The sequence below is a fragment of the Triplophysa rosa genome, linkage group LG5, assembly GCF_024868665.1.
Source record: "Triplophysa rosa linkage group LG5, Trosa_1v2, whole genome shotgun sequence".
Lineage (NCBI taxonomy): Eukaryota > Metazoa > Chordata > Actinopteri > Cypriniformes > Nemacheilidae > Triplophysa > Triplophysa rosa.
The window spans coordinates 15,643,296-15,655,107 of record NC_079894.1 but is presented as its reverse complement, the minus strand read 5'-3'; the positions used below and the strand labels follow the sequence as shown (position 1 = coordinate 15,655,107).

Genomic DNA, 11,812 nt, shown 5'->3' with positions numbered 1-11,812 from the left:
TTTGTATGAACGCATCAGCACAAATTTGAAATGTAAATCCAGCCCCTTTCCACACGAGTCTATCGAAGGCATGATTTGTACTGGGCGTTAAAGTGTCCCATAAACCAAAGATAATCAAAAGCTTTTCATGATAAGCATATAATGAAATTGTATTAAGATAGTCACATTCAAATTCAGAGCAAGGTGTTATGTTTTTTTTTGTCTTTGGCCTGTTTATTACAGCTTGCACATAGCGATTTTAAAGTGAGGTTCACCCAAAAAAATTTAATTCTGTCATTTACTCTACCTCAGATTCCTTTATGAATTTCTTAGTTCTGTGGAGCAGAATGGAAAATATTTGGAAGAATGTCAGTAACCAAACAGATCTCATCCCCCATTTACTGCCATAGTAGGGAAAATAAATATAATGTTTGCTAATTGACATTCTTCCAGATAACAAATTTATACAGGTTTGAAACAACTTGAGGGTGAATAAATGACGACATAATTTTCACTTATGGGTGTACTATCCCTTAAAACCTGAATTATCTATTGATAAATTTTACAGGTCTTATTGTGAACTGTTTGTGCTTTAATTTGTTCTAATATAAACTTACCGGAAAAATTATATGCCATCCCATTCTCATAAAACCAGTTTATTTGTAAAGAAAATCCTACCTTTGTACTTTATAACCAAAAGGTGCATGACATTCAATGTTTGGTTGCTTAAAAGTATAAGTAAGTGAGAAGTTTGACAGTCATAACAGTATAGTTTGGTCAGAAGTGTTACCACTAGGGTTACCACAATGTGTACCATGAGCTACAATTAACATGAAAGCATGCGTTTCTTGATACATAAACCACAAATAATGGTCATGTTTTACACAAAAGCTGCATTGCATGGGTATGAGTATGACCAAAATGGCACGCATAAAAGCCTCACTTTCACAAGGGTGCAGTAGAGCCTCGAAAACAGTCCTGAGGACATTTGACAAGCTTCAGGATCTGTCACGCGCCCCCACAATTCATAGATGTCACTCACATGGCCGTGCGAAGTCATCATCTGGTTGTAGATACAACAGTGATAATGAGCTTTTCCCTCCCCTGAAAAGAAAACATGATCCTTGGGAGAGATGTCCATGATTTTGGCACAAATTCCAAGGAAGACATCGTCGATGTGAAGGGAAGCGTTTAATGTGCGTGAAGCTTGATAGATCTTGGTAGCCACATCTTTAGAGAGGACATATCCAGACCCAGGGGTGTAGTCTGGGTAGGACAACCACGAGTACATATCTTGGGACACGTAGTACTTGCTAGTTTTATCCCGTACAGGCGGAGACCCGCGGTGCACCCTTCCTATCCAAAGGTTTTTATTGTCACTGCGGGCAATCTGTTGCAAGTAGCGAATTAGGTTTGGAATGTGGATAAAGACGTCGTCGTCCGTAGACATGAAGAAGTTGGCGTGGCGACAGTAGCTTTCTTTCCAGCTGAGCTGCAAGAGGAGCTTGAGCGTGAGATTGTGGAAAGTGTCGATGAAGTCCTGCTGGATGAGGTCTTTGTATTTTTGGTTCTCTAAGATCAATTGCTGGCGAATGATTTTTCTCTTCTTTTGTTCAGGATGGACACCAAGAGCAAACAGTACCTTTATAGTGACCCCCAACGTGTTTTCAACGTACACCTCGTTCCCCCATGTAGTGCGGATGGCGTGTCTTCTCTCGAAGTTCTGAGAGGAGCTTTTCACGAATATCAAGAGCAGAATGTCTTTTGCACCACATTTCTTGTCATGGTTTAAGAGGTATTTATGATTGCTGTACCTTATAGCCTCCGCAGGACTGACTCTAAAGCTTGTGTTGATAAACTGGAAGCTATTATGTAGGTAGCGGTACGTGTATGACTTGACATGGGTTAGAATTTTATTGTCAATATTCTCCCAGTTTACCATGATCAGTAGGGTAGTAAAAAACGTAACGATCAGCCGTAGATGACATTTTCTGAATCGGCGCATGTTTATGAACATCTCGATGACTTCAGTCTTTGACTCTAGTTTAGACTGAACGGACAGTAAGAGATTCCTGGCTGATGTGATGTTTGGATTCAAGGCATATTTGAAAACCTTTCAAGTTTGAGTTCCAGTGGTGATGGACTGGTGGTACGCTGATGATTGTTCAGATTCAGCGGTCATGAATGTTGAGACTTTCATCATCACCAAGGACCACTGAGGATCTTCCAATGTGATTGTGACAAGCCTAGACAAAAAGATGGGGCATAACAAATTTAGTGTTATAACAATATACACTGTAACAAATTTCTGTAGTTTTTACAGCATTATTACTGAAAAATGATCAAATCCTTACTGTAGAACCATATACTGTATATATAATGATATATTTTCTTATCTGGCAAGATTTTATTGATAACATCTTCAGTTTGGCAAAGGATTCATGGCTGCTGGATAAAAATAAACCGGAATTGTGTAACTTACAGTAAATATATTTATCCTGTGAATCATATACAGTCATTTTTAACGTATTTTTATCAGTACAAATCTGAAGAGACTCCACATGTATGATTTGTTCCCATTATTGTTCATTTAGCGCAGTTTCCTCTTGTCAAGTTGTCTGTGCGTTGTATCTTTACGAGTGCTCTGACTGCTGGGAGAGATAGCGACAGAACAACGCGCCAGGGAGCTTAGCTGGTAAACTAGCGCGTGCATTTTACTACAAAAATAAACGCTTCGCGCATATAATTATATATTTTCTCATCTGGCAAGATTTGATTGATAACATCTTCAGTTTGCGAAGGAGTAATGCTGTTGGATAAAAATAATCCGGAATTGTGTCCGCGTGTATGTTATGTGTGTGTTTGTGCGTAGCCATGTGAATGAAACCGATAACTGAAGTGTGCTGAGCTGAAAGAAAACGCAATAACAGGTAAGACTTTTAAAGAGTTTTAATGGTTAGACATTTCATATTCTTTATAAGATCCATTGCAGGGAAAGCTGCAGCAACCAATGTCTGAGAATTTGGGCTTTGTGCAAAAAAATGCCCTCAAAATTCAACATAAAAGGCCCAAAATGCCCTTGAATAATACAACTAAAAGTGTTATAACTGTTACGATTGAAATTAAATGTGAATAAAGTGTCTTATTACATCTCATCACTGCATATTTCTTTTACATGTGTTATTTACAGCGGCGAGCCTTACAACGGCTCTCCCAATTTGGGGGCTGCGTGCTTTGAAGGCTGCATTTTAAGACCAATTGCGTCACAGCAGCGACTGAAGGCTGGCAAGGCTGTCCCGAATCAAAGGTTGCTTCAAAAGCAGCCCCAAAATGCGACCTTATTTCCGCAGGTTTTTAAGGATACAACAAATGTATCCTTCACAGCTTTGGCTATCTCGAGATTCATTGCGCGCCTGTAACGGCTTGATTTTTTTTAATAATCTATCAACACTTTAATTAAATAAAAGTATGTAATTCACAAAAACGGTAAATTTCAGTGTTTTAATATTATATACGATGTTGTTAATTAACATTATTGGTGCATTGTTGTGTTTTTTTTTTATTTGTAAGGTTGGTTAATTTAATATACTGTTGGGCTGTTTTAATCGAAAATTAAATATAATTTTTCTGGCTCCGCATTTGTCTTTGCTGTGTCCTGCTGGTAGGGATGGGCGATATTATATCGTTTGCGATATACCGGTAGAAATTCCCCACACGATAGGAATTAGTCTTCCCGCGATATAAACGATAAATTCTAATTGATGACGTATTTCTTTGTGAGACCCATTCACAGCTCATTATGTGAAGCGAAAACGGGTATAGCGGAGGGCGGACGTGAAGCTGAGAAAGAGTTTGCATTAAAAGACGAGCTCTAAATCTCGTTTAGGTTGGCACTGTAGATGCATCCGAGTTAATGTTTAGATTCCCTTTCGTTTTATTTCATTTAGGAGCTGTTTGATTTGGGGTAAATTTTACTTGTTGATAATATTAGTTTTTCTGAGGGTCTAGACTACATGCAGCTACTATCACTTGACGCAAAAAAAAACAGCGGTGGATGGCGTTATGGATATATTTTTTTTATCGTTATCGCAACAAATACCAGGAATTATCGTGATAGAGTTTTAGGGCCATATCGCCCATCCCTACCTGCTGGCACCACGCAACAGGAGCAGCAGGTGACGCAAATCACGCAATTAGGAAATCTTTCCGCGAGGCTAGACCGTCCCATTTCAGTTCGCTTCTTAAACTTTTGAGGCTGCGTGCTTTGAAAACCAAGTCCTCGTTTTTAAGTCCGCGACCTTAAAGGTTGCAGCCCCTGAATTGGGACACAGTTAACCTGTCAGTCTCGGCGCATGAACGTAATGGCCAATCAGAAGTTTAGATGAGTCACGGCTTGCTTACAAAAACAACAGGTTGCAGATACGATGCAAGTCAGATTCATTTATTATAATGGAACTGCAGTCATTTACTTTTTCAGTTATGAGTTTTTAAGTTTTGTTTGTTACCAATTTGAAAAAAAAATGCTATTATGCTATGCTACTAAAAGAAGATGTATTAAGGCAAAAACAGCAATATCACCCATGAACTATTTGTCTTTATAGTCAATAAGAACGAACTGTAAGAATGGCATGCTAAACAATTTTAACATATTCTATTATTTGACAATAATCATGATTAAAATATCAACAGTAATATTAAGATAATGTTTTTAATATTTCAGTCCACTGTAAAGAGTGCCTCTTTCTTATATTTATTACATGTGATATGCTCCTCTAACTCAGTTTAAAGACAGCATCAGCCTTAAACTTTGTTTTTGTCTTTTTTATCTTTTCATGTACACAAGCATTTAAAATTACATTAATCTTATAACATTATTGAGCTGTGGTGTAAATACAGTTAAATACCGGTAGTCTGTGTAATAAGCCAGATGCAGCTTCTGCAGAATGAATATCACTGAATATAATGAGTCTATGTCTTTTTTCTTTTACTGCAAGGAAGAAGACTTCAGTCCAGGAGGATGACTCCAGTTCAGGAAAAATATACAGGACCAGAGTCAGTTACAAATAATGTTTTTTTCAATGATATATTGTATAGATCTAACAATGTAGTTTTTTTATTATAAACATGTAATGTATATTATATCATTTTAAAATGATTGTGTTTTATACATTTCTAATTTTAATTTTACAAAATAAAAAAATATATTCACAAAATAAATAATGTTTACAATCTATTTTTATGCCTTTACATAAACATTTTTAGCAAAAGACAAAAATACATTGTGTGGGTCAAAATTATCGATTTTTCTTTTATGCCAAAAATCATTAGGATATTAAGTAAAGATCATGTTCCATGAAGATATTTTGTAAATTTCTTACCTTAAATATATAAAAACTTTATTTTTGTGAGTGGATGATCTGCCACAGTGCCCCTGATTAACAACATCAAAGGCAATTTTCTCAATATTTTTATTTTTTTGCGCTCTCAGATTCCAGAGTTTTAAACGGTTGTATCTCAGCCAGATATTGACCTATTTTAACAACTCATATATCTATAGAAAGCTTATTTATTCAGCTTTCAGATTATGTAAAAATCTCAATATCGAAAAATTGACCCATAAGACTGGTTTTGTTGTCCAGGGTCACAAATGTTGTAAGTCAATAAATGTCATTTTTGTGGTAAAAGTGTTGTCTTTATTTCACAGTACACAAAAATTAATGCAGTAATGCGTGTTACACTAGTGTAATAATTGCTGCGATAAAGAACACAGCATTCTAATACTCTAATTGCAATTACAGAACTGTGATTTAATGAAATAAATTATTACAGTATTTAATAGTTACTGTGATTAAACTTACTGTGGAATGTTTTATAGCAATTTACTTGCCAATTGCTGCCAGCAAGTTGCTGTAAATTTGACAGTATTCTTTTTTCAGTGTAGGTTTATAAAGATTCCACAGCAATAAAGAACACTTTTTGCAATGACGGCCTGGCACAGACAAACATTGAGAGACACCTTCTATTCAGACCTTCTATAAGACTATTCAAATCTGCACACATTTCGTAGCTCACTGTACGCAGGCCTGGAAAACAGATCAAGTAAAGGAAAAGCAACGTACCTGCAGAGGAAGTGAGAACATATTGCACTTCTTTAAAAACAATTCCAACCAAAATGTGTAACGTGTGACACAAAGACGTCTTTCATGTGTCAGTAGTGTCTTGATGTCTTTTATGCAAAGCAAATGGTTTTGCAAGCTTTGCTAGGGATTTCTAATGCATCTCATTTTGAAACCCTTCCCTGTTTTGCATGGACCCAGTCTGTCCAACTGTCAACAATGGTTTTTGTACGTACTACTAGTAGTCCATCATGTGACAGGTATCTTGGCAAAATATAAGGTTCTTTGGAACAAAAATAGTGAATAATTCTGCAAATATAAAAACAATTTTGCACAGTCCTACTTAAATATTATTTAATGTGTAGGGTTGTTGGTCTCAGCAAACGGTTGGTAGAAAACCGGCCTTTTAAATTGTTTGCAGTTGTCACAATGTTTGTATTGAAGAACACCTAAAAAAACCTCCCCTCACATCTGAAGTACTTAAATGCAAATGTTATGCAAAGTTAATGCAAATGTTAGGAGACATCAGGAGAGAAAAGGTCACAGCACTGAGCTTCCCACTCACAAAACCCAAGACATCAAGACCGTAAACAGCAAATCTTTAACTTCTTTCAGTAGTTTAGCACTATGAGACAATACGTGCCAGATTTTATTTAAATATTTATTGACTTTTTAAAAGGAGAAAATGTTTTATTTAATTTCTGAATGATTCCCTGGTACTTAGTTCCCTGCTCAACCATCGTATAGGGCAATACAATCTGGCTGATTTTACACTGTATTTTACTATCCCTGCAAACAAAATCTGTGCAATAATAATTCTGTGCTAACCCATGCATATTACATCTCTTTGACTCTATGAAGTAACAAGATTAAAGTAAAAAAAACTTATGAACATAATAAACAGTAATCCATTTCTGATAATAAAGAATATCAAAAAGTCACATCCTGCCGACAGTGTTGGGTGTAACTAGTTACTAAGTAATTAGTTACTGTAATTTTAATTACTTTAAGTAAAGTAAGGGGTTACTCTTATTTTGTCTGTAATTTAATTACAGTTACTTTGGATGTAATTAAACTATACTGTGTAATCATCCAGGTGGAGAATGCACACTGGTTTGATGAGAGACCCCCTCATGTGATTGTGAAGCACAGTAATACACAATAAAGCGATATATAAATGCCTCATTCATTCATAATAAAAACAAAAAAAAAAAAAAAAAAAAAGAAAAAAAAAAAAATTAAAAAAAAAAAAGAAAACTACATATATATAAAAGAAAAAAAAATAAAAAAAAGAATGTTATGAAGACTGATCAGATTAATTGAATTTTATTGTGAAGTACCTCTTTGCCATGAAAATGAACTTAGTCCAAAAAAAAACATGTACATTCCATTTCAACGCATTTCAACATCATGTCAGTGATTCTCTGGTTAACACAGGTGAGAGTGTTGATGAGGACAAGGCTGGAGGTCACTCTGTAATGCCGATTGAATTAGAATAACAGACTGGAAGCTTTAAAGGGAGGGTGGTGCTGGAAATCATTGTTCTTCCTCTGTTAACCATGGTTACCTGCAAGGAAACACGTGCAGTCATCATTGCTTTGCACAAAAAGGGATTCACAGGCAAGGCTATTGTAAGATTGCACCTACATCAACCATTTATCGGATCATCAGAAACTTCAAGGAGAGAGGTTCAATTGTTGTGAAGAAGGCTTCAGGGCGCCCAAGCAAGTCCAGTAAGGATCGCCAGGATCGTCTTCTACAGTTGATTCAGCTGCTAGATCGGGGAACCACCAGTGCAGAGCTTGCTCAGGAATGGCAGCAGGCAGGTGTGAGTGCATCTGCACGCACAGTGAGGCGAAGACTTTTTGAGGATGGCCTGGTGTCAAGAAGGGCAGCAAAGAAGCCACTTCTCTCTAGGAAAAACATCAAGGACAGACTGATATTCTGCAAAAGGTACAGGGATTGGACTGCTGAGGACTGGGGTAAAGTCATTTTCTCTGATGAATCCCCTTTCCGATTGTTTGGGGTATCCGGAAAAAAGATTGCCCGGAGAAGAAAAGGTGAGCGCTACAATCAGTTCTGTGTCATGCCAACAGTAAAGCATCCTGAGACCATTCATGTGTGGGGTTGCTTCTCAGCCAAGGGAGTGGGCTCACTCACAATTTTGCCTAAGAACACAGCCATAAACAAAGAATGGCACAAAAACATCCTCAGAGAGAAACTTCTCCCAACCATCCAAGAACAGTTTGGTGATGAACAATGCCTTTTCCAGCATGATGGAGCACCTTGCCATAAGACAAAGTAATAACTAAGTGGCTCGGGGACCAAAACATCAACATTTTGGGTTCATGGCCAGGAAACTCCCCAGACTTTAATCCCATTGAGAACTGGTCAATCCTCAAGCAAAACAAAAACCTACAAATTCTGGCAAACTCCAAGCATTGATTATGCCATCAGTGTGGATGTGGCCCAGAAGTTGATTGACAGCATGCCCGGGCGAATTGCCTCTTATGCATGCGCTGGTGACAGTTGGTCGGAGGCGATATGCATTAAAAAGTACTGGTTTTTTAACGTTTCGCTTCGAACATTAATTAATCCATCATGTTTGTATGGATTGCTGACGTTATGGCTGTGTGCTGTTTGATCCTTCAACGTTTAGGAACCATGAACTTGTAGCATTCTAGAGTATTTTTACTAAAATCCTTGCTTGTGGTTATGTGGGGGGAAGAAAGAAAAAACTCGTAGACTAAACATCTCCTATAGCAAGTGCTGTTATCTGTTTTGAAATAAGAGGAGGAAGTAACCAAAAAAATATTGCAAATGTATTTTGAAATAAGTTGTTTTTAAATAAAGGTTTCAGAGTCAAGGATATGAGATTGTGTGTATATTTATTGTTCTTACCCTGTAACTTCGTGGAACAAAAGGCTAACAGTCCCCACTTATATCTGGTAGATACCCCTTTATTACCGGAACTTAGGTGGACAATAAAGTTATACAATACAATACAATACAATACTTAAAATATTGTTACCTTATACATACACGTATAGGCACTATAATTACCTAGACGTACACGTACATTTAGGTTTACTTATGCAGTTCTTTGTGGGTTGTATGGTTGCTACCCCTACATGAGCTTTAAATATTGTTCCCTTATAGGCCTACCACTCGTAAATACACTATAATTACCAAAACTTGCATCGTAAACTTAGGTTTACTTAAGCAGTTCTTTGCGGATTGTATATATAGTTGCTACCCCTTTATTACCTGAGCTTTAAATATTGTTCCCTTATACCTACACGTATAGGCACTATAATTACCTTGACTTACACCGGTAAGCTTTCAGTTTACTTACGCATACAGTTCTTTGCGGGTCGTAATCTAAAGCGTTACCGAAAATTCTAAAATCACGCTGAGAGAACAGAGACCATAGGATTTAGCAAAAACTTGTTGACTCAAGTTAAAAGAAAGAGTATATAATGGTTATTGTATGTGCTATGACATATAATTGAGCCTACTACCTAATGTTACGTTCTAAATAAGTTATTGTCTAATGCTGAACAATCTTTATTTGGGTTAAATAACCTATATTACACGGCATATTGATCAAACACTGTCCTCTGTAGGATCAGAGTGGAACGACAGACGGGCACCTCACCCCGTTAGGGCCCTAGATGAAATTCAGTTTAATTTTTCTGGATCCGTTTTTAACAGGTTAGTTACATTTCAATCAAACAACACATCTAATGAATTGATGAATCTAATGAATTCCCAAAATTAACCATGTAAACATTCTTTTCAAATATAATCAAATGAAGAAAAAAAACAATTAAATTGCGTTGGTATTTTTGGTTAAAGTACAATTTACAGAGTTGAGATTGAGATTACAAATTTATTATCGTGACCGGACTTTTATTTTGGCGGGTTGTGAAGCACTTCAAAAGTAGAAACTTCTTTCCGCAATACTGACGGTAATTAGTTCATTATTTTTGATTGATTGATTGATTAATTAATTAAAAATATGCTAAATTACGTGACATTCCACTTAAACAGAAGTTCGCGTAAATTTTCATGCTATATGCATGCTCAATGCTTATTTTACGCTGTTTCTTAGAGAACTTCAGTTATTTTTGTCACATGACTGTAGCTGTAAAAGCTAAATTATCTATTAAAAACCTTACATTACCGTTTGTATTTATTCAGATAAACTCTGACGCAATGCTTGGTGTTAAGTACAGGCTCTCTGAACTACTAAACTCAGCAATAAAATACATGTTTTTTACTTTTTTTTTTAAATAAGTAACTTCACTGTTAAGGGAGGAAATAAACTCTTCTCTGAATGATGCACCACTAACAACATAATGGAAAATGGAAGAGACAGTTTAGGCTCGATTCACATTTCGCGTCTAAAACCGCGCGGAAAACGCGAGCTGCCCCGCGTTCTCCTTTTTTCCAAAGCGCCTGGACTTTGCACTCTCTTGGCGTCTGTCGTCGCTAAGCAACCATGGGCCACGATAGCCGTTGAGACGAGGAGGTATAAACAAAGGATATATGGATTATATGCACTGAAAATACCTCGCAATAACTCTGCTACTAGATTTAGTTATGCTGTGACCATCTATGTCTCCGTCTTCATTGAGCTTGTCTATATTGGTTCGTTGGTTCTTGTCACATGACCTGCGGTGCGTTTGCGCCTTTCTGAAAAGTTGAGATTTTTTCATCTCGATGCGGCGCCAACGCGCCTGAAAAAAGAGCGCTTGCCCCCTATTTCCGCGCGGCTGCCGCGCGTCTACATTTAAAATAACGAATATGCGCGCGGAAAAGACGCGAAATGTGAATCCGGCCTAAGGCAACGCCTTCACCACGTTCATAAACATCTTAGGTGGCATCTGTCAAAATAAAAAAGACAACAGAACAAAATGAATAATTAAAAAGTCTTTGGAAGGCAACAGAACGGATGATTTATGACACAGCCCAATGTTTAAACACATACCTGACTAATCAAGAATGAAAATTGTTGGTATTATTTTTTTATCAATTGTGAGGTGGCTTATTTTACACCTTAATTCGTCATCTGATCTTAAATTATAAAATAGAGCTACCAACCTTTCCTTTAAAGGTAATAAATATTCCAAAGATTAATAAACAAAGTAAGCAATAAACAAACAAACAAACATATTTATGTAACAAGTACTAATAGAGCATAAACAGACATGCAACTTACTTTACAAGATCATTTGTCAGCAGAAGCAAGCACCATCATCTATCCTTACACACAACCTCAGAATAGTTGCCGTGCAACCATTCTACAAAGCATGTAACAGAAAAAAAATATGAAAAGAATAAAAGGAAGAAGATAAAAAAAGAAGAGGAAGAATGAGAACAAAAAGAGGAATGAAAGAGGTATAAAACAAGACATAAAAGAGAAAGAAGAATATAAAACATTGTTTACATTAAATACAGATGAATTACAAATTGCAGAACAACCCTAAATAAATGAATGGCTCTGTTGTCATAAAACAAATCTTTGTTTAGGCAGTAGTAAAAAGTGAGCCATATAACAAACAATAATCAAAACAAAATGAAGAAATGGTTAAAAACATGACCCCCATGACCCTAAACTTCTTACAAACTCTAAATACAGTATTTCACTAAAAAATATTTGTGAAAGGTTCTGTTATAAGGTTCTTGAAAGATGAAATGACATATTGCCTCAT

At 36.5% G+C, this 11,812-nt stretch overlaps 1 protein-coding gene across 1 annotated transcript; it reads right to left on the bottom strand.

Moving 5' to 3' along the window:
- Positions 1-636: 636 nt before the first annotated feature.
- On the bottom strand, positions 637-7,281 carry b3gnt5b (UDP-GlcNAc:betaGal beta-1,3-N-acetylglucosaminyltransferase 5b). Its single transcript, XM_057332898.1, has 2 exons — positions 6,099-7,281; positions 637-2,225 (listed from the first exon to the last, which is right to left on the bottom strand). The coding sequence occupies exon 2, from the start codon at positions 1,994-1,996 to the stop codon at positions 860-862; it is 1,137 nt and encodes a 378-aa protein (XP_057188881.1). The 5' UTR covers positions 1,997-2,225; positions 6,099-7,281; the 3' UTR covers positions 637-859.
- Between the last annotated feature and the right edge of the window lie 4,531 nt (positions 7,282-11,812).

Bases quoted from the DNA above. Each gene is read 5' to 3' on its own strand.
- b3gnt5b (XM_057332898.1), bottom strand. From the start codon at position 1,996: ATGTTCATAAACATGCGCCGATTCAGAAAATGTCATCTACGGCTGATC.